Source organism: Brachyhypopomus gauderio, chromosome 3 (assembly GCF_052324685.1).
Source record: "Brachyhypopomus gauderio isolate BG-103 chromosome 3, BGAUD_0.2, whole genome shotgun sequence".
Taxonomy (NCBI): domain Eukaryota; kingdom Metazoa; phylum Chordata; class Actinopteri; order Gymnotiformes; family Hypopomidae; genus Brachyhypopomus; species Brachyhypopomus gauderio.
This window is the reverse complement of record NC_135213.1, coordinates 26,019,515-26,044,959: the sequence shown is the minus strand read 5'-3', so window position 1 is coordinate 26,044,959 and position 25,445 is coordinate 26,019,515. Positions and strand designations below refer to the sequence as shown.

Genomic DNA, 25,445 nt, shown 5'->3' with positions numbered 1-25,445 from the left:
TGACATTATTTTTTAGTACTTAGTACAACATCCTTTTCCAGTTATGACAGCTTTCAAGCGTGAAGCATAGCTTGACACAAGTGTCTTGCAGCGACCTATGGGTATCTTAGCCCATTCTTCATGGGCAAAAGCCTCCAGTTCAGTCACATTCTTAGGCTTGCGCACTGCAACTGCCTTCTTTAGGTCCCACCAGAGGTTCTCAATTGGATTTAAGTCTGGTGATTGCGATGGCCACTCTAGAATGTCCCAGCCTTTCATGTTCAACCATGCTCTAGTGGACTTGGATGTGTGCTTCGGATCATTGTCCTGTTGGAAGGTCCAACATCTCCCAAGCCGCAGGTTTGTGACTGACTCCATCACATTTTCCTCCAAGATCTCCTGGTACTGAAGGGAATTCATGGTACCCTGCACACGTTGAAGCTTTCCTGTACCATTAGAAGCAAAACAGCCCCAAAGCATAATTGACCCCCCGCCATGCTTCACAGTAGGCAAGGTGTTCTTTTGTTCATAAGCCTGGTTCTTCCTTCTCCAAACATAGCGCTGGTCCATTGTCCCAAACAGTTCTAATTTAGTTTCATCTGACCACAGTACACTGTTCCAAAACCTTTGTGGCTTGTCCACATGACTTTTGGCATACTGCAGTCGACTTTTCTTGTTCTTTGGAGTCAGCAAGGGGGTGCGTCTGGGCGTTCTGGCATGGAGGTCTTCGTTATGCAGTGCGCGCCTTATTGTCTGAGCTGAAACTTCAGTGCCCACATCTGACAGGTCTTTTTTCAGTTCCTTAGCAGTCACGCGGGGATTTTTCTCCACATTACGCTTCAGGTAGCGCACAGCAGTCGCGGTCAGGATCTTCTTTCTGCCACGACCAGGTAACATTTCCACTGTGCCCTTTAACTTGAACTTGCGAATGATACTTCCGATAGTGTCTCTTGGAATATTTAACAACTTCGCAATCTTTTTATATCCATTGCCATTCTTGTGAAGAGCAATAACCTCTTCTCTTGTCTTCTGGGACCATTCTCTTGCCTTCACCATGCTTGGAAACACACCAGTAGATGTCTAGAAGGAGCTGAGTATCACAGTCCTTTTAAATCTGCCTAATTGGTGCTTATCATGCTTGATTGCTGCTCGTTGACATCCACAGATGTTTTCAATACCTGATGGAAAACACTGGAATGAACCTCTGTTCTTAGGAGTGGTAGTCGTAAAGGGGTTGAATAATTGTGTCAATGAAGAAATCACAAAAAGGCCATTTAATACTTTATGACAAAAAAAATTGATGCTATCTTAGTTGCATTTAGTTCTTTAACAAGTCCTTGTAAGATTTCATTATGAACACAATTACAAATGTGCACTGAATTCCATAAAACCCTTCGCAGCATTGGGGGTTGAATAAATTTGATCACAACTGTATTTAAGTTCGCGTCAACCCTGTGTAGTTAACGGTGACATAAAATAAGAAACAAGATTTTTTTCTAGTGTATCTGTAGTTGTAACTGGTGAATCCAGGGACGTGTGAGGATCACATTCGCACCAGGGCTGAAAAGGTTGAAGATGAAGTTGTAAACTCCTGTCGTTTGAGTCTACCCTGTGTTTTAGCTCATGTTAGAAAATAAAAACACATAAACCTGGTATTTTTACAATAGTTTTCGCTGCTGATATATGTATTGGTTCATTAAGACGTAATGGTTTTGACTGAGCCATCCGGAATGGCGAAAGCGGCTTCTTGCGTTTACGGATTGCGTTTACATTGAATCCATTGACATGACAGTCAAAAAAAATTTTTTTTATGGATTTTACTATATTTTACGGAGCCCGTAAGGTGACATCATGTAAAAAATAAATAAATAACGCGTGGCCACGACTTATTAACGCGTGGGAACGAGATACTAACGTCGCCTTACGAGCTCCGTAATATTTGGCATCACCTGTCGCTGTATCCCCGTACACCAGCATCCTCTGTGATGCGTGGTGGGGCACCTGTATGCATAGAAGACCATTGCACACCTTGAGACGGGGGAATTGGGACCACAGCTTACGAAGGAAGGGTGAAGCAGTTTTAAGTTTCCACAGGGGTGGTCATCGACCATAATCAAACCAGTCAAGCACCACTGCAATATCGGGGTCTTTCCGCTGTTCCTCTGGTAGGTTCCAATCAGCGTGAATGTGAACTAGGTTTGTCGATGTAGGACACAAATTGGAGACCGTTGCATGGCAGTCCCGATCATGGGATGAGTCCTGACCCTGATCTGCAGTTGTCTGAGGCCTGTAGCCAATGAGGATTTCTCAGGGAGTGTTGACAATTCATTGTGAGGGCGGCGAGACATGGCATCGGCATTGAGGTGTTTAGAGCCGTCCTTGTGTATGATTATCCAATCATGAAGGTCCAGTTCGACCGCCCAACGTGCATGTCTACCTGTGGGATCCTGATCTATCGGAAGTTTCTTAAGACCAACTAATGGTTTGTGGTCAGTAATGATGGTGAACTGACGGAAGGCCAAATAGTGGCGAAAATGATGGACAGACCACATGATTGCAAACAGCTCACGGTCAAAGGTGGACCACTTCCTTTCTGAGGTGGAGAGGGTATGACTCGCATATGCCACAACATATACCTTTCCATCTGCCCTTTGGGACAATACACTACCAATAGCCTGAGTGGAGGCTTCAGTGTACAGCAGGAATGGAGCTGTCAGATTAGGGAACGCCATGACAGGCAGGGAGGTTAGGGCACGTTTCAGTACATGAAAGGCCTCATCCATTGTGGGGGACCATTAAAATGGCACACTTTTGTGATTTAGTCGATTGAGTGGCTCTGCAATGTGGGAGAACTGCCTGATAAATCGCCTATAATAGGAACACAAGAATAAGAAGGCTCTCACTTCTGTAGCAGAACAAGGAACAGGCCAGGATGCAACCTTCTCAGTGTTCGCGGGATCAGGCTGAACCCTCTCACTGGAAACATGATGGCCCAAGAAGATGACTGAAGATTGGGCCAGGTGGCACTTGGATGGCTTCAGTTTGAGGCCGGTAGCACGAAACCATTGGAAAACTTCTGTCAAGTGCGCTAGATGTTGCAAAAAGTCTGCACTATACACAATAATATCATCAAGATAAATCAAACAAACATTCCAGTGGAGGCCCAGAAGAACCAACTCCATTAAGCGCTGGAAGCTTGGAGGCGCGTTTGAGATACCCATAGGCATGGTTCGGAACTGAAAGAGACATGCGCCAGTAGAGAATGCAATCTTCTCTTTATCTCGAGGGTGGAGTGGAATCTGCCAATAGACAGCAGTGAGATCAATAGTGCTGAAGATTTGAACACCAGTCAACCTGTCTAAGGTGTCATCAACCCGAGAGAGCGGGTGAGAGTCCTTAACAGTAACTGCATTCAATTTGCGGTAGTCAACGCAAAACCGATGGGTGCCATTCTTCTTGCGAACAAGCACCACCAGTGCGGACCATGGACTATTTGATTCTTCGACTATACCATGTTCCAAGAGCTTGTCCAGTTCCTCATGTAGTAGTGCTTGCATTGCTGGAGACGTGCGATAAGGTCGCATCGCAACTTAATTGGCTTAGCGTTCCCTGTGTCAATGGTGTGGTAGACAAGGTCAGTGCAGCCATAATCATAAGGGTGAGAGCTAAACTCATCTGCAAATTCTGACAAGAGGCTCAGAAACTTGTGAGAGTCTATTCAGTTTACTGTCCGAGTGTTTCAGGTGAGTTAGTTTCAACTCGTGCATTTCAGCTCTAAAGTCAGCAAGTGCCGCAGTCAATTCAGCCATATGAGGCGGTGCACAGGTGTTCGCTTGGGGTAGAACGGTTACAGGAATAATATGCGTGTGCACAGCTATAGTCAGAGCCAACTGGGCTTGTTCACATTGAGTTGCCACTTTCAATGCAGCATCCAGGGTAACTGCTCCATGTTCGTGAATTTTTAGTTGTAGGGAGGGGTCCAAACCTGTCACGAAACGTCAAAAAATGTCACAGCTTTGTGCCTCAACACCATATTGAGGAAAAGCCTTGACCACTAAATTAGTGAGATCAGCGGCATAAACTTCTAAAGGCTCCTGTGGTTTGCGGGGACGAGTGCCCAGATGAGTTTGAAAAGTAGCCAAAAAGGAAGTATGTCCAAAAACAGCACTCAATCGAGCTTTAGCTTGGTCGTAATCGCTTTTCTCCAGCGCGGGCAAACTTTGCCAGTATGCAAATGCGGGACCGCTAAGTCTCGCGGCTAGCAGTCTGTCTTTAGCTAACTGTTCAGTCGAAACATCCAGAGCCACTTCAAAACGCTGTATCCACGAGCTAAAAGGTTCCATGCCTTCGACCGTAAAGGGAGCAGGGAGATCAATTCTAAACGGCATTTGTGAATGCGTTGCAACAGTGGGCAATGACACTGCAGGGGCAGCCTGCTGTTTGTCCGCCATTTCGTGATGTACACGCGACTAGCAAAACGTAGCAGTCCGTAGCATAAACTGATAGGCAGCCTCAAAAAAATGAAAAGGTAAACGAGTCCAAATCCAATAACTTAGTCTTAAAATAGTCTTAAAATCTTAAAATAATTTTTGAGTTTCCTCAAAAACACAAACAACCATGTGTACCAGAAAAAAAATCGCCAACCACCACTGTAAAACTTAAAAATGGGTGAGGTGTGCCTCTATCCCTCTAAAGCTAGCTCACCTCAACCATGGGCTGTGGGAATTCCAAAATGAACGCATATAAATTAATGGCATCTTTCACATCCAGTGAAAGCAAGGACCTTAAAAAGCTAGGTTTATACTTTCGCGAGTGACCGTAGCGCGCGACTCCGCACACCTCACGCGAACCTCTGCGAACGGCGGAAGCGTACTTGCCTCGTCACATTCTTTGCAGTGTGTTGTCTGAAACGATATCTGGTAGTATAAAGAAACATCCCTCAAAAACAGGGGAAGGAACATTTACCTCATGAATTTTAATGTTGCATTGTGTTCCAGGTTTGAAAAGTGCTGGAATTTAGGCTAAAGTACTTGAAAATGCTTGAAACTGTAACTACTTCATTTCACAACAAATAGCTATCTGACTGAACAGTCCTCTTGTATTACGTTAACAAATACGAACCTCTTAATTCCAGGACGAAACATGAGAGAACGTGAAGAGGTTAAATTGGACGTTTTGAAAATAAACAACCATTAAATAATGTGATAAAAAAGTGAATTATTTCGAATCATTTCGAGTATATGTATAAATATTTAACTTAAGTTTAACGTGCTGGGAAATATTGAAATGGACCTTCAAAGTGACGTACAAGTGCTTGAATTCCATCTTGTAAAGGTGTATGAACCCTGCAAACATGACTTTGTTCATTGCGCTGAAGCGCGGTGCACGTGAACTTACAAAATTCGAGATTCGATTACGTCATTTTCGGCGCCATTCGACATTGCACAATTATTCCTCTTATACCACAGAGTGAAAAAAGGGGTCAGTTAGGAAAGGAACTCACATGCCAACTGTTCACCAATGTAAATTAGATTTTGACTACATAGTAAAAAATATAAACTTACATTGAACATTTTAAAAACAAGTCACAAAAAGATTCTGTAATGAGAGGCCCCTTTGATAGGAAACATTGATTGGTAAAATGTATGGTGGTGTCTGTGTCTACCGCAGGAAATTGGAGGGTGTGACAGGCAGGGAGTGCGAAATAAAATGGAAGTGATCACACCAAGTCTTAGGGAAAAAGGATGGTTTAATGGAGAAAGTGCGCAAACCAAAAACCCGTGACATGCTCCGTATTAAAGATACAATGACCAGTGGTCAACTGGTACAAAGACAAGACATATAGGTCATATGTTATGAGGGAGTGATCAGATACTGCCTCACTTTAAGCAATAGCAAGGCGCATATGCTGAGAAGAACGATATTTATTAAGGTCACATCCATCATCCAAGACATAAGAACAGATATACTACATGAAATGACAGCAGAACCCTCTTCCAAGAGGGATGAATCCCATCCTGCTTCAAAAGACCAGGCCTGCTTTCAAAATGGGTCTAGTTTTCTATAAAACCCACATTGTTTTCTGAGCACCATTTGGGCATCCAGCAGTTAAGAGCCCATAACCTGCTGCATGTTTTGACATCATGCTAAATTTGAATGGGGCCAACCTGTTTGACATGCAAACTTGAAATTAATGATGCACAGCCCTATAGCAATACTGCCCAGATGTCACCCATTTGCCCTGCCATCTAAACATGTCATAAAACCAGTTAATTAGCTTGGCAAGTACCTTTCTTTAAAGTAATAATTTAATTTAAATGGCAAAAACTGCCATTGTCTGTGGCTGAATATGCTTCATAAAATAAATTCAGTAAATGAAAATAAGTGTTCCTAGTTACCCCAACATTAAGCTGGTTATCCTCTATTGACAATGTAATTACAACATTTTATTGGAAGTACCAAAAGCCTCAAATCAAATTAGCCATTCTCCAAAATTGTTATACCTCATCACCTCTAAAGTCAATGTTCCCATAAGGGGGTGTGATAGGGAGATGGTGCAGCCAACAATAATAATAATAATAATAATAATACATTTTATTTAAAGCGCCTTTCATAAACACCTAAGGACACTGTACAGAATAAAATGGGAGAAGGGTCAGGTACAGCAGTAAATAATATAAAACAATTAAGAAATATTAAAAGCAGCAATACTGGCTATATTGCCAAATGCTTTCGCTCATCCTTCCAAATCATCAGAATCAGGTGTTCCAATCACTTCCATGGCCACAGGTGTATAAAATTAAGCACATAGGTATGCAGACTGTTTTTACAAACATTTGTGAAGTGAGCTCTCAGGAGCTCAGTGAATTTGAACATGGAAATGTGATAGGATGCCACCAGTCATGAAATATCCTCACTTCTAAATATTCACTTCTAAATATAGACAGTTAACTGTCAGCTGTATTATTCGAAAGTAGAAGTGTTTGGGAACCACAGCAACTCAGCCATGAAGTGGTAAACCACATAAACTGATGGAACAGGGTCAGCGGATGCTGAAGCACATAATGTGCAGATGTCGACAACTTTCTGCAGTCAATGACTACAGACATCCAAACATCATGTGGCCTTAAAATTAGCTCAAGAACAGCACAGAGAGCTACACTAGACTCTAGAGCAGTGGAGACACATTCTCTGGAGTGACTAATCATGCTTCTCCATCTGACAATCTGATGGACGAGTCTGGGTTTGGTGGTTGCCAGGAGATCGGTACTTGTATGACTGCATTGTGCCAAGTGTAAAGTTTGGTGTATGGGGGGGATTATGGTGTGGGGTTGTTTTTCAGGAGCTGGGCTTGGCCCACTAGTTCCAGTAAAAGGAACTGAATGCTTCAGCATACCAAGACATTTTGGACAATTCCATGCTCCCAACTTTGTGGGAACAGTTTGGAGCTGGCCCCTTCCTCTTCCAACAGTGCGCAAAGCAAGGTCCCTAAAGACATGGATGGCAGAGTCTGGTGTGGATGAACTTGACTGACCTCAAACCTGTAGAACACCTTTAGGATGAATTAGAGACTGAGAGCCAGGTCTTCTCGTCTAATATCAGTATGTGACCTCACAAATACACTTATGGACAAATAGTCAAAAATCCCCATAAACACACTCTTAAACCTTGTGGACAGCCTTCCTATAAGAGTTGAAGCTGTAAAGGTTGGGCCAACATCATATACCATTCCTAATTTATAGGGTTCAATGTCACTTGAGCTCACATGTGAGTCAAGGAAGGTGAGCAAATACTTTTGGCAATATAGTGTATATTAGCATAGACAACCGTTGGTAGCAGATGTTGTAAGGAGTAGAAGGAATAAAAAGGAATATTTATGATATGTCTGCATAAATGCCATTTAAACTATAAACGCTGGCTCCAGATAGGTTAGGCCTGGTTCTGCAAAGGGCCAGGAATGTGCAAAGCAACATGTACTCTTACAATAGAGACATGTTTGGGCTTGTAAGGCAGGCAGTTCAAGCCCCATGAGCAGCAGTAGCTGTGGCTGAAGTGTCCTTGAGCAAGGCACCTCACCCCCTGGGTGCAGCAGCCAGCGGTGGTCTGCTTCCCTGCGTATAATCACCCACTAGGTTAAACGCAGAGTGGAATTTCCCTAAAAGCATTCATAAGGGTGCTTCTTCTTCTTCTTCTTTTCTTCTTGAATAACTTTACTTCATGTTCCTCTTGTGGATATGCAGATTCACCACTTCCCACTCTTGTTTCAGTTTGTCATAGGTAACAAATCAACTGTCCAGAGAAGCAAGTAACCCTCACAGTCTCTCTGTATCTGTATCTGTTTTGTTTTGTTTTTACTCTGATTGCCACATAAAAAAATGGACTGGAATTTTCAAGTCTACTTTTTCATATTTTCTGGTAAGAACAAACTTAGCACAGCTATTGTATATGTGACTGGCTTTCTCATTATTAATTAATCATTGAGTCCTCCAAATTCAGTTATCTCTCATCTATAAGAAATGTATATATATATATATATATATATATATATATATATATATATATATACACTGTTTCCTTGATCTTGTCACATGTATAATGTTTTGCATCAGACTCTGTATCTGTTTAATTAACATCTCAATTTCACACCATGTCGTGAGTGATGTCAGCAGCGCAATGCAGATGGCAGTGGTTAGTAGGTGGAATGATGGGTAAAGTTGCATAGGTAATATGGATAAGCCAAATGAGAGGGAATCCAAGGGTGGGACATTTTAGGGAGACTGAATAATATTAATGGATGTCAATGGTCACATGAGTATTCAACTGACAATTGTTTTTTAACCCCCTAAAAAAAATAGCTAGAGAGGTCTGAATAATTCCTAAAAATAGTGATAAAATCGCTTAGTTGCCAACGCTGCTGCCACTTTACCGCCATTCACAAATCGACGTGTCTCATACCAGACCTCATTTAGTGGGCATTGCCCCCCTGGCCTTCCCAAACCTCCACTGTAAAAGTTGGTCATGGTGTGACGGGCGGGGGTGAGCAACAAAAAGGAAGCGATCACGCCAAGTCTCAGGGAAATAGGATGGTTTAATAGAAAGTGTGCAAACCTAAAACCCGTGCAATAGATCCAAATTAAGGATATAATGACCAGCGGTCAACTGGTACAAAGACAAGACATATATAGGCAAACAAACGACCCTCAGGTGAGACGGATCACGGGCTCCGCCCACCTGAGGGACGCACATGACGTCACCAAACAACAACAACAACAACAGCCGCTGTGGACAGAGGCGGCCAGCAGGGGGCCGCCTCACCGTGACAGACCCCCCCACCAAGCCGCACTCCCCTCCACTGGGTGTGTGACACACAGCGGCTGCACACAAAACACAAAGGGGCAGGAAGGCAGAGACAGGCAGGAACACACCTCCTGCCGTCCGGGAGGTGGAACATAAAACACACAACATTAAACAGCTCACCTCCCCGGGCGGGACCCTGGACCGACCGGGCCGTTAACAACATAAAACCACGCCCCAGTCGGTCACAGGGCCCTCACGCCCTAACCGGCTTTCAGCCGGTAAGCCCCACGGGTGTGAGGACGAGGGGCTACGGCTCCTCTCTCGTCCCTCGTGTGTGTGTGTGCGTGCAGGCTACCTCTCCAAGGCGTGGCTACTTCACCTCCTGGACCTACCTCCTCCCAGAGCTGACCCCTGCCTTCTGCTAGGGGTCACCCCAGCCTCCTGGGGAGCCAACCCCTCCCGGGGCCTCTCATCTCAAGGTGGACTCCTCCACCCAACCCAGGAGCGCCAGAGACCGAGGCCCAGAGCACCCCCGACTCGGGCTAGGGAGCAGCCCCAAGGGCCTCCTGGTCACCCCGGGCAGGAGAGAGGATCTCCATCCCGAGCAGGAGCTTTTCAGACCGGAGCCCCATGGTCCCCAAACATCCGGGGGCCCCAGCCCTCTAGGGAGGGGCTCTTCACGACCGGGCTCCGGTCACCCCACAACACAAGGGGGCTCCTGCCAGGTGGAGACCCCCACAAGGTCCAGGAACACTGCCAAGGAGAAGCACCTGCACAAACACAACCTCACACACACACACACACATACAAACACACACATACAAACACAAAACACAAACGCGCCTTACCCCCTCCCTCGGGAGAGACGCCCTCCGTGCCACACCCCATGGCACAGGACCACAGCCGGCCCCCCCCCAAACACACATTCAGGGGGAGGAGCATGCGTGGAATTACACGCAAACAGTTGACAACACGCTGGGACAGAACACACACGCAAAGACTAGACAAACAAAACTGTGTACAAACAACGAACGGAACGGGATTTATACGTGCACGCTCGGTAGACACTGACGCGCCGCTCTGGTTCGCAGTCGCTCCCCCACATTAAACACAAGACGACGGGGGAGCGAGGCGACGGTGATGAGCGGTACCCGCGTCACACATGAAACATTCAACACAAACACAAACGAGCGACGCACACTGACCAACGTTACCATTCATACGTACACAGACACCACACAAGACGAAGAGCATACCCAGGGAGACTGCCCTGGTCCTCGCCGTGCCACACACACACACAACACGGGCACGGCGGAGCTCTTCAAACAAAAAGACAACAAACACAAAGAGTTTTTCCCAGGGCAGACAGCCCTGGTCCTCGCCGTGCCACACACAACACAAAAGCACGGCGGAACTCTTCACAAAACACCACGCAGACAAACACTTACCACGAGACATGACCACGAACGAAGGAGAAAGAAAAAGAGACTCGGCGGCTTCCGAAGGGTGGCTGGTCATTCTGTGACGGGCGGGGGTGAGCAACAAAAAGGAAGCGATCACGCCAAGTCTCAGGGAAAAAGGATGGTTTAATAGAAAGTGTGCAAACCTAAAACCCGTGCAATAGATCCAAATTAAGGATATAATGACCAGCGGTCAACTGGTACAAAGACAAGACATATATAGGCAAACAAACGACCCTCAGGTGAGACGGATCACGGGCTCCGCCCACCTGAGGGACGCACATGACGTCACCAAACAACAACAACAACAACAGCCGCTGTGGACACATGGGCAATTATCCTGAAATGATATGTTCTGTCTTCTTTATCTCTCTCTCTCTCTCTCTCTGTTTAATCTAGGAATATTTTACTAAAAATAAATGTTTAAAGAATACCAGGCTATATGGGAATGGCATTCTGGGAACAGTAAGATTATCAGAATTGGAAATATTATCAGAATCAGTTTTATTTTTTTATTTGCCAAGTATGTTACACAAATAAAATGTGTTTTTATTACACCAAGTATGCCATTTGACGTGCTGGCAGTACAACTTATATGTTGTCTTGTTTAAATGTTTATGGATATTGCATTTGGAAATGATATAAAAAATTGGTTTGGGTGTCCAGGGTCTTAAAATGAATATTTGGCTTTTGATCAATAGGATTTCAGTCAGTGGAAGCTTTCAACATTGAGCCAACTGCTTGGAAGGAATTTTCCCCAAACCAAAACATCATTTTTGGATATAAAGTGGTGCAGAAAGATCCATTAAGGTGAGTAATGAACAGAGTGCTCATTGAAATGCTCATAATTGCACTTTATGCCGATGAAGCAACACTTGACAATACTCATGAGTTCTGCAAGTGTTTTATGCAGTGGGTGAGTGAAGGTGTGAAGAAGTGAGTCCAGTTTCCCTCTCATCCTCCTCTTAGTCTCTGGACTGCCATTCTTGGCCCCACAAAGGTCGTTCTTGACCAGTTTCTTCAGGCTACAGGCTCCTACAGATTCCTGTACTTCTCCTTTCCTTAAACGATGCAGCCTATATCACACAGTCAACTGAGAATGAACAGGGAAGGAGATAGCAAAGTCCCCTGGGATGATCCAGTGCTACACATGAAAAGAAAGACTTTACGGTTTTATCTCTGTAAACTGGCATGGGAGAGAATGCTAATGGTGCCTAATGGTAGTAAATCTGCTCAAGCTTTAGGCTACTACTCTGCTCTTATCGACTGTTCAGGACACCACTCCCTGATTAGTACCCAGCTCCAAAGATGTCAAGGAGCACGTAAATCATTCTGAAAACTAAACAACTTTAATCGTCACAGTGAAATGGACAAATACAAAAATCTAATTTAGCTAACATATTTCTGCCTCTCCTCAGTGTGATTGTGAGTGATCCTTTATTTCAACAAAGTGAGAATAAAAGAGGACAAGTTTACAGCTGTGCAGTAAAAACAGGAAAATGTTCACCATTACAAATAAATGGTATTGTTTCATATTCAGCGTTCATAGTGTAAAAATGTAAAATATTGATACGTGACATGCTAATTCTGACATGACATTTCTTTGGAGGTGTTTTTGGGGAAAATGCAACTTGTTTGTCAATATTCATGCTTTAAAATAGTACCTCCTGAGGCTGTTAATATGTCACTTGGACTTTCAATGACTAGAGGTCTGCAACCTTCTAAGTTATTGGTAAGATTCAAATTCATTCTGCATTTGATTCCTCATTATGAGGATGGATCAGTGCACACATATCCATCTGTCAACATATTTTACTTTTGAATACATCAGTCTAAATTTGAAAATATGTAAATTCTCATCCAATTTTAGGATTATTTTTCCCTTGCTTGGTTAAGGGTGGCATTTATGTAAGCAAGGTCTGTGTTGCAGTTATTTAAGTAAAAGCAAACCCTGTCTCTCTCTCAGGTGTGCGGCCCCACCATTCCCAAGGCATGTAAAGTAACTACTACCTTCAATGGCATGTGTTTTATTCATGAAACCAATGTTCCAGAAAGCCCTATCCCAAGAGCTTTAAGAGGTCATTCACCCACCCCCCAAACAACACCAATCACCAATCTTTCTTTTATTGAATCTGCTCTATTTCTGAAGGTCTTCTTTTGTTCTTCATCCTCAGACTGCCCACGTCCTGCACAAACAGACATTGCCTTTTTATTGGATGCCTCTGGAAGTGTTCTACCTAATCAGTTCAAGCAAATGTTGACTTTTGTTGTAAAACTTATCCAAGGGTTAATCAACCGAGATATTCAGGTACAGCAAGCACAGGGAAGTCTGTAATAAATGTATTGCAATCTCATCCAACTTTTCAAAAACTTTGCATAAGGTGATGCATGCAAATGGCAGCATAGGCAGTGCCATTGTCCAAAGTTCTGGAACCCCATTACAAGAGGTAGGGTGGAAGCTGCTTGCGATGTTTTTTTTAAGTAAGTTGAAAGTAGCAGGAAAGATTAAAGAGCACAGCCTTCCTATGCATTAAGTAAAAAAATACCTGCCAGAACCCATAGCATGAGCTGAAGTATGAACAGAGAATAACAGAATAAAAAGCTTTGGTGTAACTGGTGCAACCAATCAAAACATTTAACAGTACAATTCCACATCAACAAAAAGAATCGGCATTCAAGCCACAAAAATCCAAACCAACACCAACAAGACTCCCATAATATCTATTTGCTGTAACATGAAGCATTAAAGACAACATGGGACTTAAATAGTTTTATTTACATAGCTATACTTAAATAGCTATACTTATATATTGTAGCTATACTTGCATTTCTCTGGAGTGAGTAGTAACTGTAGAGCACTGAAGAGTATGCTGTGCTGTTGCAAGTTAATACTGTATATAAAGTGAAATAACACTGAACTTACACATGCCTTATTAGAAGGGTATGTGGATGATGAAGTAGATTGTCACAGGAGGAGAAAGGGAGATGAAGGTGAGGGTGGCAGAGGAATGTAATGTCCATAGTTCAATATCAAAGAAACAAGAACAAGCGAGAAGTCAAGTCTGATAGGCTCAGCACAGAAAGTAGTGGGAATAGTGATACTCAAGTTTTTAAAGCAAAGGTGATCATCATTCATCCAGGAAGGCTCTTAAATGCGTTGAGAAGGCTAGTCAAGTATATTGTACAGCACTGATGGCAGAGACCTGGCTTAAATCAAGTAAGAGGTGATTGGAAATAAACAGGACAGGTGCAGGTGATGATGAGTGGGCATGACTAATAAGTGGGCAATTGAGATTGAAGGAGTGCTGTGGTGTGAGGGTGAGGTGGTGGATGAGTGGCAGCTTCCCGGTGTGATGGATCCAGCCTCCTGTGGCATGGATGGGAGTCACGGTACGGCGGGCCCCCTACTAGTCGCCTCTGTCCACAGCGGCAGTTGTCCTGTTGTTGTGTTCTTCCCTCAGGTGGGAGGAGCCCGCGTTCCGTCTCACCTGAGGGTCGTTTGTTTGTCTATATATGTCTTGTCTTTGTACCAGTTGACCACTGGTTATTATATCCTTAATTTGGATCAGTTCACGGGTTTTGGTTTGCACACTTTCTCCATTAAACCATCCTTTTTCCCTGAGACTTGGCGCGATCGCTTCCATTTTATTTTGCTCACCCTGCCCGTCACAATGTGTTTTGGTTCAGTCATGTATAATTCTAATGAGGCATATCTTTACTTTCTTGAATGTCTGAAATAAAGTTTGAGTTCCCATAAAATACAAACTCAAACCTTGAATGAGCTGAATCAGGATTTGCATTGAGATTGTAAACTTTCTGACAGTGGAGGCAGGGAGGGAGTAAGAGGAGAGAGTTGCAAAGGAGTTTCATCTTTCTCCATCATATAACTTAACAAAAAGTTACGTGTATCAAGCGTGCAAAAGAATACAAACACTGAAAGCTGATGTGGTGGCAGTAATCCATCTGGCGTGCTGGCTGTAAAGGATTTGGTTAAGCAGGTAGGACGCAGATGCAGATTTGAGGAGTTTACTAAAAGAACTAACACAAAAACAACATACTCATACAAAGAACAGAGGTGACATGAACAGCTAACATGAAAATACATAAGGAGCATGAACCACAAAAGGCATGAACAAAAATTAGTACTCACAACTTACAATAACCGACAACACTAGAGACCAAACACAGGACTTAAATACACTAACTAAACAAGGAACACAACAAGACACACCTGAAAGCGATAACGAGGAGTAGAGAACAAGACAGAGACTATGGATTTCAAATAGGGATTTCAAAATAAGACACTCAAACACACAGAGAACAAAACAAAAGACATGACTGACAGGGGGAGGCAGGACCACGTGATACTGGCAGTAATCCATTTGACATGGTGGCAGTAATCCATTTGGCGTGCTCGCAATAATCCATTCGACGTGCTGGCAATAATACATCTGACGTGCTGGCAGTAATCCATCTGATGTGCTGGTAGTAATCCATTTGACGTGCTGGCAGTAATCCATCTGATGTGCTGGCAATAATACATCTGATGTGCTGGCTGCAATCTATGTGATATGCTGGCAGTAATCCCTCAAAGGGTGACCAGGGTAGCCGAAGGCTCAGATGAGGACAAGATAGGCAGTGCAGTGGCAGCACTGCTGGGAGAAAACTGTGGGCTTTTATTAGGTAGAGACACAAATGATACACTAGAGACTAAGTTAGGTGGGCTGTGTGTGTGTGCGTGTGTGTGAGAGAGAGAGAGAGTCTGTAGGTGTGCTCTGGCAAGGTGCCCAGTGCACCATGACAACCAGCTTTTGGCACAAGGATTACTGCTAAGCTTTTATATCAGCTGTACTTTAATTTCTGAATTTATTTTCACAGTTTGCTGTTGCACAGTTTTCAACTGATTTTACCATAGAAATATCATTCAACGACTTTAGAGACTTCAGTCAAATAATGAACATTAAACAAAAAGGTGGAGGAACCTACACTGCAAGGGCCATCAATAAACTTGTGTAAGTATTATTCAAGTGTATAAATATATTCATACCTTTATGTGCAGTATAGTTGTAAATTATTATATTTTTATAAATTATTATAAGGAAATTTACATTTTGCTTATTTTACTCACAGCCAGTATATTTAGTATGCAATTATTTTATCATCATAAGTAAGGCCAATCTCAAAATGATCCTGAATTTCACGTCCAATTTTATAATTTTTTTCACAGGAATGAACTATTTACCAGCAGGGCAGGGTCCAGGGCAAATGCTAACAGAGTTTTGATTGTTATTACTGATGGTGAATCAAGTTATGGCGATGACAATCTGAAAGAAGCAATTGAAAATGCAAAACGGAACAATATCATTAGATATTCTATAGGGGTAAGAAAATTCTACTTGCAGACATTTTAAGATTAAAGATATTCTAGAACAAAAAGTACTGGTTAAGCAAATGAGATGAGGCACAAGATGATACACAAGTTTCAGAAAACGCACTTAATACCCTTGTTGACAACTCAGCTTCTTCTTTTATTTCTTTGCAAGGTTGGTAAGGCTTTTGATACTGAATCTGCACGGGACGAGTTGAAAACCATTGCATCTGAACCAGATGATGAACATGTGTTCAAGGTGGAAGACTTTGACTTGCTGGACAAAATCCGTGATATCCTGGAAGGCAATATCATTGCGATTGAGGGTATGTTAATAGCTCTTTGATGTCCCAGTCAAATTATTCATTCAAATATTACAATTAAAGTTTTGTTTGTCTTGTTTTGTTTAAGGAACCCAGACTTCAGGAGATTCCAATAAAATGGAATTTGCACAGGAAGGGTTTAACGCAGCATTTACTCCAAATGTAAAGTTACTGTTTTGCATTAGTTATGCATTTCTTTATTGAGAATGTGTGTGGACTTGTGCACACACACACACACACACACACATATATATATATATATATATATATATATATATATATATATATATATATATATATGAGTGAGAGAGAGAGAAAGAGAGTGTGTATTGTCAAAAGTATTCGCTCACCCATCCAAATTATCGGAATCGGGTGTTCCAATCACTTCCATGGCCACAGGTACATAAAATTAACCACATGCAGACTGTTTTTACAAACATTTATGAAAGAATGGGTCGCTCTCAGGAGCTTAGTGAATTCCAGCGTGGAACTGTGATAGGATGCCATCTGTGTAACAAATACAATTGTGAAATTTCCTCATTCCTCATTGCTTAATGGAATGGGTTTCCTGGTCAAGCAGCTGCATCCAAGCCATACATCACCAAGTGCAATGCAAAGACTCTAGAGCAGTGGAGGTGCATTCTCTGGAGTGACAAATCGCTTTTCTCCATCTGGAAATCTGATGGACGAGTCTGGATTTGGCTTTTGCCAGGAGATCGGTACTTGTCTGACTGCTTTGTGCCAAGTGTAAGGTTTGGTGTATGGGGTGATTATGGTGTGGTGCCCCCTAGTTTCAGTGAAAGGAACTCTGAATGCTTCAGCATACCAAGCCATTTTGGACAATTCCATGCTCCCAACTTTGTGGGAACAGTTTGAAGCTGGCCCCTTCCTCTTCCAACATGACTGTGCACCAATGCACAAAGTAAGGTCCATAAGGACATGGAAGGAGACTGGTGTAGATGAACTTGACTGACCTGCACAGAGTCCTGACTTCAACCTGATAGAACACCTTTAGGATGAATTAGAGCAGAGACTGACAATTCCATGCTCCCAACTTTGTGGTAACAGTTTGGAGCTGGCCCCTTCCTCTTCCAACAGTGCGCAAAGCAAGGTCCCTAAAGACATGGATGGCAGAGTCTGGTGTGGATGAACTTGACTGACCTCAAACCTGTAGAACACCTTTAGGATGAATTAGAGACTGAGAGCCAGGCCTTCTCATCTAATATCAGTATGTGACCTCACAAATACACTTATGGACAAATGGTCAAAAATCCCCATAAACACACTCTTAAACCTTGTGGACAGCCTTCCTATAAGAGTTGAAGCTGTAAAGGATGGGCCAACATCATATTTAATCCTATAAATTAGGAATAGGATGTCACTTAAGCACATATGTGAGTCAAGGAAGGTGAGCGAATATTTTGGCAATATAATATATCAAAATATATATATATGTGTGTGTACATATATATATATATATTATATACTAACTTTTTATGCATGAAAGTTAGTGCTCCTTGAGTATTTTAGATTTTTGATTCTGTTATTTTATCATCGGCAGTTTTTTTTATGAAATGTCAGGTTTATGATTACATGAAACATTGAATCAGAGCATGTGCAAAATTTTATTAACAACAGCTGTATTGATAAAAGACTCATGTGAGTTCTCAAGTAATCAATCAAGCAGCCCAATCAAACGAGATGTCATTGGAAAAAGATTTCAAGCACACTGATTAAAAGGGAGTAAAGCACAACAATGCCGAGAGGAAAGGACACGTTTACAACTTGAGATTTGGATGTTCATTTGGATGTTCATCATCAATCATGTGTTGTGAAAAGCGCTATATAAATATATTTGATTTGATTTCATCAGATTATAATTTTTTATTATTATTATTTAAATATGATTTTTTAATGACAATGTTTAGATTGGTCACAAACTTTCAAGCAGCATTATTTATATATATATATATATATATATATATATATATATATATATATATATATATATATATATATATATATACTGTGAGGAGAACAAGTATTTGATACGCTGCCGATTTTGCTAGTTTTCACACTTGCAATGCATGTAGAAATCTATCATTTTTATCATATCACATGCTCTTCAAGTGTGAGTGATGGAATCTAAAAACAAAATCCAGAAAATCACACTGAATGACTTTTAAATCATTAATTTGCATTTTATTGCAGGAAATAAGTATTTGATACCTTACCAAACAGTACGAATTCTGGCTCTCACAGACCTGTTAGTTGCTCAAGAGGCCCTCCTGTTCTCCACTCGTTACCTGTATTAACTGGACCTGTTTGAACTAAATAGAATAAAAAGACACCTGTCCACACTCACACACAAACAAACTCCAACCTCACCACAATGGGCAAGACCAAAGAGCTGTGCAAGGACATCAGGGACAAAATTATAGCCCTGCACAAGGCCGGAATGGGCTACAGGAAGATAGGCAAACAGGTTAATGAGAAGACAACAACTGTAGGCACAATAATCAGAAAATGGAAGAAGACAAAGATAACAGTCAACCTCCCTCCCTTTGCTCCCTGCAAAATCTCACCTCGTGGGGTTGCACTGATACTGAGGAAGGTAAGGAAAGAGCCCAAAACTACTTGGCAGGACCTGGTCAATGACCTGCAGCAAGCTGGAATCACTGTTTTCAAAAAAACTATTAGTAATACATTGTGCTGTCATGGCTTAAAATCCTGCAGTGCACACAAGGTCCCCCTGCTTAAGCCAGCACATCTCCAGGCCCGTCTGAAGTTTGCCTATGACCATATAGATGATCCAGATGAGGTGTGGGAGAAGGTAATGTGGTCAGATGAGACGAAAATAGAGCTTTATGGCCTAAACTCCACTCGCCGTGTTTGGAGGAAAAAGAAGGAAGAGTACAAACCTAAGAACACTATCCCTACAGTGAAACATGGAGGTGGAAGCATCGTGGTTTGGGGATGCTTTTCTGCAAAGGGGACAAGGCGACTGCACTGCATTGAGGGGAGGATGGATGGAGACATGTATCGCGGGATATTGGCCAACAACCTTCTTCCCTCAGTAAGAGCACTGAAGATGGGTTGCGGTACTTCGGGTCACATGACAGTGACCCGAAGTACACCCCCCGGGCAGCTAAGGAGTGGCTACTTAAGAAGCATCTCCAGGTCCTGGAGTGGCCTAACCAGTCTCCAGATCTGATCGAAAATCTCTGGAGAAACCTGAAACTCTGTGTTGCACAGCGACAGCCTAGAAACCTCAAGGATCTGGAGAAGATCTGTATGGAGGAGTGGGCCAAAATCCCTGCTGCAGTGTGTGCAAACCTTGTAAAGAACTACAGGAAACGTCTTACTTCTGTAATCGCAAACAAAGGTTTCTGTACCAAGTATCAAATACTTGTTCACCTCAGTGTGTGTGTGTGTGTGTGAACTGATTCGCAAACTTTCTTCATATGAATCTTTGTGCTGGCATAAGTTGATTCTAACATTAGACATATTACATTACCTTCCTCAGTGACAAGTATATGTTCATGCAATTACGTATTAAGAGTCTGTGATGATGGTGATCTTTATGTCTTTAGGGAAAAATAATACTGAGTGCAGTTGGAGCTTTCCAATGGAAAGGGGGATACCAGGAGTATAATTCACTTGGACAAGCCTCCTCCTCCTTTCAGAACGGCAGTGAGCATGACAGTTACTTAGGTGAGAATCCAGCTATTTTAATAACTATTAGAAGAGGAAAAATGTAAGATGTCACTTATATTTATTTTCCAAAAAGCTACCTGATATAAGATTACAAGAGGAACAGTAATCTTACAAAATAACTACTGAGAACAGAAACAAAAAGCAGTCAAAATATATATAAAAAAATCCTTAAAATTACTTTTTTAAAGAAAATAAATACTTGCTTTGAGACTTGGTCACATAGCTGACTTAGGAACATCTGGGGATCTCTAGAATCTCAGGTAAAAGTGATTCCTTAGCCAATTCCAGTAGGTGGTGTGACGCACAAGGGAAGTGCAAAAATAAGGAAGCAATCATGAATTCTCATACATAATGGAGATGTAATGAATAAAAAGTGCACCAATTCAAAACCCATAACTAATCTAATTTAAGGAACCAATAACCATTATTCAGCTTGTACATAGTTAAGACATACATAGACAGACAAACAACCCTCAGGTGGCGAACCCCCTCAGGTGGCGAACCCTCAGGTGGTGAACCCCGTAGGTGGCGTCACCTGAGGGACCAACACAATGCAACAAGGACTGAAAAGAGATAAATACTGCTGGCCCCTTCCATACTATGACAGGTGGTCATAATTTTTCTCCAAACATGGGAGTTTGAGGTACTGGTTCCCAAACACAGAATCATTTCAGTTGCAGAATATTTGGTGTATTCCTTAGATATATTTAATTCCAAGAATGTATGTGTTCCCATTACCAGGTTATTCAATGGCAGTAGGAAGAACACAGTATGATAGATACGTTATTCTGGGAGCTCCAAGACATGGACACAAAGGAAGAGTGACCATCTCATCACTGACCACAACAAAGCAGCTGCATTTGGATCCTCCAGAGGTTGCACATGTGACAGTTCCTTTACAACCACATACAATACCATACTAACAAGTAAAACAAAAATCAAAGTTTTCAGAACATTACAATAGTTGACAAAAATGCCTTAAACACCAATGCATAAAATTATACTTTTATAGCAATTATGACATGGTCTAAGACCCTGATACTTCAACAGTGGAACTTTCACAGTCCCATTTGAGAACTATGAAAATGTCCCTTTCTCATAGCCTCAAATAGGTGCCTACTATGGAGATGTAGTGGGTGTTGTAGACCTGAACGCTGACTCCTATGCAGATCTACTACTAGTTTCTGCTCCACTGTATATAGATGATGATCAAGAAGGAAAAATCTTTGTCTACTCCTTTTCACACAGGGTAAGGAGAAAGCAGAGCAGCTGCTTAGTTATCATTTACATTTCTCATAAACCAAAAGCCTAGCTCCCTAGTTTTATTTGCATACTTTTCAAGAACTAACTTCTTTTGTATAATTTTCATCAGTCACAATCACAGGTACTATTTGTACAGACACTGGAGGGAATGGTAGGACAAAAAGGTAGGTTTGGATCTTCTGTGGCCAGCCCAGGAGATCTAAATGGGGATAAGTTCACAGATGTAGTGGTAGGAGCTCCTTTGGAGGATGATGGACAGGGAAGCATCTACATCTTTAATGGAAGAGCAGGTGACATCTCTAAAACCTTCTCCCAGGTAAGGGAAAGCAAGAAAGAGATTATGAATGATGCATTTTACAATCATTGACTCTGCCTAAATTGTTGCTTATTCCCCATTTTGTGATGACAGCGAATCAGTGGTTCATCTATACTCAGAGATCAAGGGTTTTTTGGCTTGTCTTTGAGTGAATTTGCTCTGGACCACAGTGGAGATGGTCTACTAGATATTGCTGTTGGAACAAAAGGAACAGTCATATTGTTCAGGTTTGAACAAATGTAGTCAGCAACACACAACTAAGCTTTTGCCACTGTATAAACAAATCATGTTTCAAAGTGTGTATTCATATGTATGTTTATGTTGTGTTTGGGAACTTTAGGTCCAGACCAATTGTGACTTTGGTGACCACAGTGACTTATAATCCATCCAAAATCCCAACCAAAATCACTAATTGTGAAAAGCCTTTAGAAAACACCTTGCATTTGTGTTTCAGGATGAGCTTGTTAAGTTACAGTCAGAAAAAAGGTATGTACAGATGTGCAAAAGTCTTATAAACACCAGGAGATTCTAAACTGTTAATCTGAACAGAAAATGTTTATAGTCAAGTAGTAGGGGAGCTGATCTTGTGATTTGAGGGTTGTAGGTTTCACGTCCCACACTAGGCCATGACTGAAGTGCCCTTGAGCAAGGCACTTAACCACAACTGCTCCCTGGGTGCGGTGGATAGGGCTGCCCAGTGCATACACAGCCATATAGTGTTCACTAGTGTGTGTTCTCACTGCACAGATGGGTTAAAGGTGAAGGAAGAAAGAAGAAATTCTGACTGGGGTGTAAATCACAATTGGAAACTTAAAAACACTTAAATCTGCCTGTAAAGACATACAAGGTGAAATTTGTAGTTGGATAATGTATTAAGGTTGTAACTATGATGAAATACATATATCCAAATTATACATTACATTTACTTTAGAACTCTGAAGGCTCTAATGTTCATAACATTCCAAATTTTGTATGATGTATGTCAATTTATTGCAATGAGGTGGGCATAATTGTACAATAGGGGATATGACGTTTAAAATTTGCTCAGGTGCTGTACCCATTTTTGTTTAAAACAATATTAGTGCTTCTGCTGCTTCAGACTTGCTCTTCTTGCAAATGTAAGAGCAACTTGGTATTTGTGTCTCGTCAAGTAGGCATGTAAAGATTTGTCTAATTTTTCATTACAGTATTTGGACAGTGAATATTTTCACCCTAAAATATATCTCACAATTGCATTTTTGTAAGGGAAAACATTTCTCTTGTGATTATTGTATGCCAGGGCGATAAGAGGGTGGAAACATTCAGAGTAGAGTGAGATTGATTAAGGGAAAATCTTGTGTGAGAATTCTCATTACATTCCAGGGTCAAAAAGCCAGGTAGATGGGAGAGAAATACACGATTTACTAGAATCACAGGGTTAGACATTTCATTGCAATAAACACAATGACCATAGAACCACAAACCATACCACATTGACTTGAAATAGCTGAACATGAAACAAAGACCAGACACTAGTGACCAAACACACAGGGATAAATATGTGTACTAACTAGAAACAAAGCAAGGAACTGCAAGAGCTCGCCCCCGCTGTCTATCACATCCATTGTTTCCCCTTTTGCCTTGTCTTTCCATTCTCTGTGTTTCCTTTTCCCCGCTTCAGTTCAGCCCCTCGTTCTAGTCATGAGTTTCACCTGTGTCATGATTCAGTCTTCACCGTGCATTTAAACCTCTCGTCTCACCCTGTCCTCGTTGGTCATTGTTGGTTGTACTCCAGTAGCTTTTTCCTCTGCTCTACAGTGTCTCTGGACTCCTGCCTACCTGAATTGATTCCCCTTATTGTATTTCCGTTTGGTTTTTTCTCTCCCCTAAACTAGTTTTGTAATCTGTTGTTCACCTCTGTGCCGTTTAGTTTCTACTGCCCTGTTCCCCTTGTGTTCTTTAGCAGGGTCGTTGTATTACGACTTGTTTTCATGCTTGACTTGGCTTAGTTTCGCATGTGTGTCTCGTATTTTTTTCTGGTTTCGGTTTTTCCTTTATCTCAATGTACTTACTTTTAGTCTGTTTCTTTCTGTTTAGTCTGTTATTTAGCCTGCCCTTTAGGTATCCTGCCTGGTGTTTGTTATAATGTTTACTAGTCTTGGCTTATCACCTTGTCTACTGTCTATTTAGTCCAGTCTTGTTCATACTGAAGTTAACTCAGTGTTAATTTTAGCACATCTTTATGTAATTTAAATATTTAGTTGTATCACAGTTTAAGGGAATGAGAGATCTTAATCTAACTGCATGCTGCAAACACAACCACACCCATAGATTCAATATAACTCTATAAACTCTATATAATTTTTTGGTAATGACTCTAATCAGTGCATATGTGCCAGTCCTTTAAACAATGAGAGATATGATATGACCTAACAGTTCTGCTCTGACTGGCCTCCAAGGTTTGATTCTTGGGCCATTTCACTCTTTCAGAAACCTAATTTTCTAATTTCAACAAAATCATTGCTGTCTTGTAGGAACTCAACAATTTTAGGACTGTTTCTAAGCATCAAACCTTCTTCTCAGTTCTACATTTACATTTACGGCATTTAGCAGACGCTCTTATCCAGAGCGACTTACAAAAGTGCTAAGTGTTTCGTCAGAATATGCATCTCTATCTAGTATAACAGGTTTAAGTCCAAATTACTCGAGCTCAAGCACTGCCATAAACAGTTGCCATTGCTGATACCTAGAAAGAAGACAACAAAATATAAGATTAGACACAAAGAGCAATACCTAGCAAGACTAAAATACCTACAAGACTACATGCAGTATGAGTGCAATAATTAGCAAGTGTTCCCAGAGATAAAGTGCAATTATGATTTATACCAATGCTTTAGTAGATTAGTGCTTATAAGTGCTTTACAAAGAGATGGGTCTTCAGACTGCGTTTGAAAACCACGAGAGAGTTTGCTGTTCGGATAGCCAGTGGAAGTTTGTTCCACCATCTGGGAGCTAGGACAGAGAAGCATCTTGTCGCGTGTTTTCCATGAATCTTGAGGGATGGCGGGTCAAGCCGAGCCGTACTTGAAGCGCGAAGGGCTTGAGGTGCGGATCGACTCTTGACCATTGCCATAAGATATGAAGGAGCTGGTCCATTTTTGGCTTTGTAGGCAAGCATCAGAATTTTTAACTATATGCGAGCAGCCACGGGAAGCCAGTGAAGGGAGCGCAGCAGTGGAGTGACATGAGTGAACTTGGGTAGATTGAAGACAAGCCTTGCTGCTGCATTCTGGATCAGTTGCAAGGGCCTGATGGCCTGCAGAGGAAGACCAGCCAGGAGCGAGTTGCAGTAGTCGAGCCTTGAAATGACAAGAGACTGGACAAGCACCTGGGAGGCCTCCTGAGAGAGGAAGTGTCGGATACATCGGATGTTGTAGAGAAAGTATCTGCATGACTGAGTCAGGTTCGTAATATGGGCAGAGAACGACAACTGGTCATCCAGAGTCACCCCAAGGTTTCTTGCATCTTTAGACGGAACAATAAAAGAGTTCTCGAATGAGATGGCAAGATCCTGCTGAGGACCTGTAGCTCCAGGGATGAACAGCAGCTCAGTCTTGGTGGTATTGAGCTTTAGATGATGAGCTGCCATCCATGAAGAGATGTCAGTCAGACATGCAGAGATACGGCTGCAAACCTGATTATCAGATGGTGGGAAGAAAAGAATTAGTTGAGTGTCAACAGCA

At 42.0% G+C, this 25,445-nt stretch overlaps 1 protein-coding gene and 1 long non-coding RNA gene across 3 annotated transcripts in view; one reads left to right on the top strand and one right to left on the bottom strand.

Annotated features, from left to right (window-relative positions):
• Positions 1-8,223: 8,223 nt before the first annotated feature.
• Positions 8,224-25,445, top strand: part of LOC143510880 (integrin alpha-X-like) — a 39,307-nt gene continuing 22,085 nt past the window's right edge. The window contains exons 1-16 of one of the 2 annotated variants that reach the window (XM_077000727.1): positions 8,224-8,394; positions 11,438-11,546; positions 12,155-12,258; positions 12,398-12,468; positions 12,703-12,814; positions 12,911-13,044; positions 15,615-15,748; positions 15,964-16,117; positions 16,280-16,430; positions 16,516-16,589; positions 20,021-20,141; positions 20,886-21,019; positions 21,247-21,393; positions 21,517-21,723; positions 21,817-21,950; positions 22,064-22,209. In XM_077000727.1, the coding sequence (XP_076856842.1) occupies positions 8,355-8,394; positions 11,438-11,546; positions 12,155-12,258; positions 12,398-12,468; positions 12,703-12,814; positions 12,911-13,044; positions 15,615-15,748; positions 15,964-16,117; positions 16,280-16,430; positions 16,516-16,589; positions 20,021-20,141; positions 20,886-21,019; positions 21,247-21,393; positions 21,517-21,723; positions 21,817-21,950; positions 22,064-22,209 (1,972 nt within the window). In that variant the 5' untranslated portion in view covers positions 8,224-8,354. Of the gene's footprint in view, positions 8,395-11,437; positions 11,547-12,154; positions 12,259-12,397; positions 12,469-12,702; positions 12,815-12,910; positions 13,045-14,916; positions 15,420-15,614; positions 15,749-15,963; positions 16,118-16,279; positions 16,431-16,515; positions 16,590-20,020; positions 20,142-20,885; positions 21,020-21,246; positions 21,394-21,516; positions 21,724-21,816; positions 21,951-22,063; positions 22,210-25,445 lie in introns of those variants that run through there. The other variant, XM_077000728.1, reaches the window with a different exon arrangement.
• Positions 12,531-14,782, bottom strand: LOC143510881 (uncharacterized). The gene is made up of 2 exons (XR_013130100.1): positions 13,660-14,782; positions 12,531-12,922 (listed from the first exon to the last, which is right to left on the bottom strand). It is a non-coding gene; the product is annotated as an uncharacterized LOC143510881 (long non-coding RNA).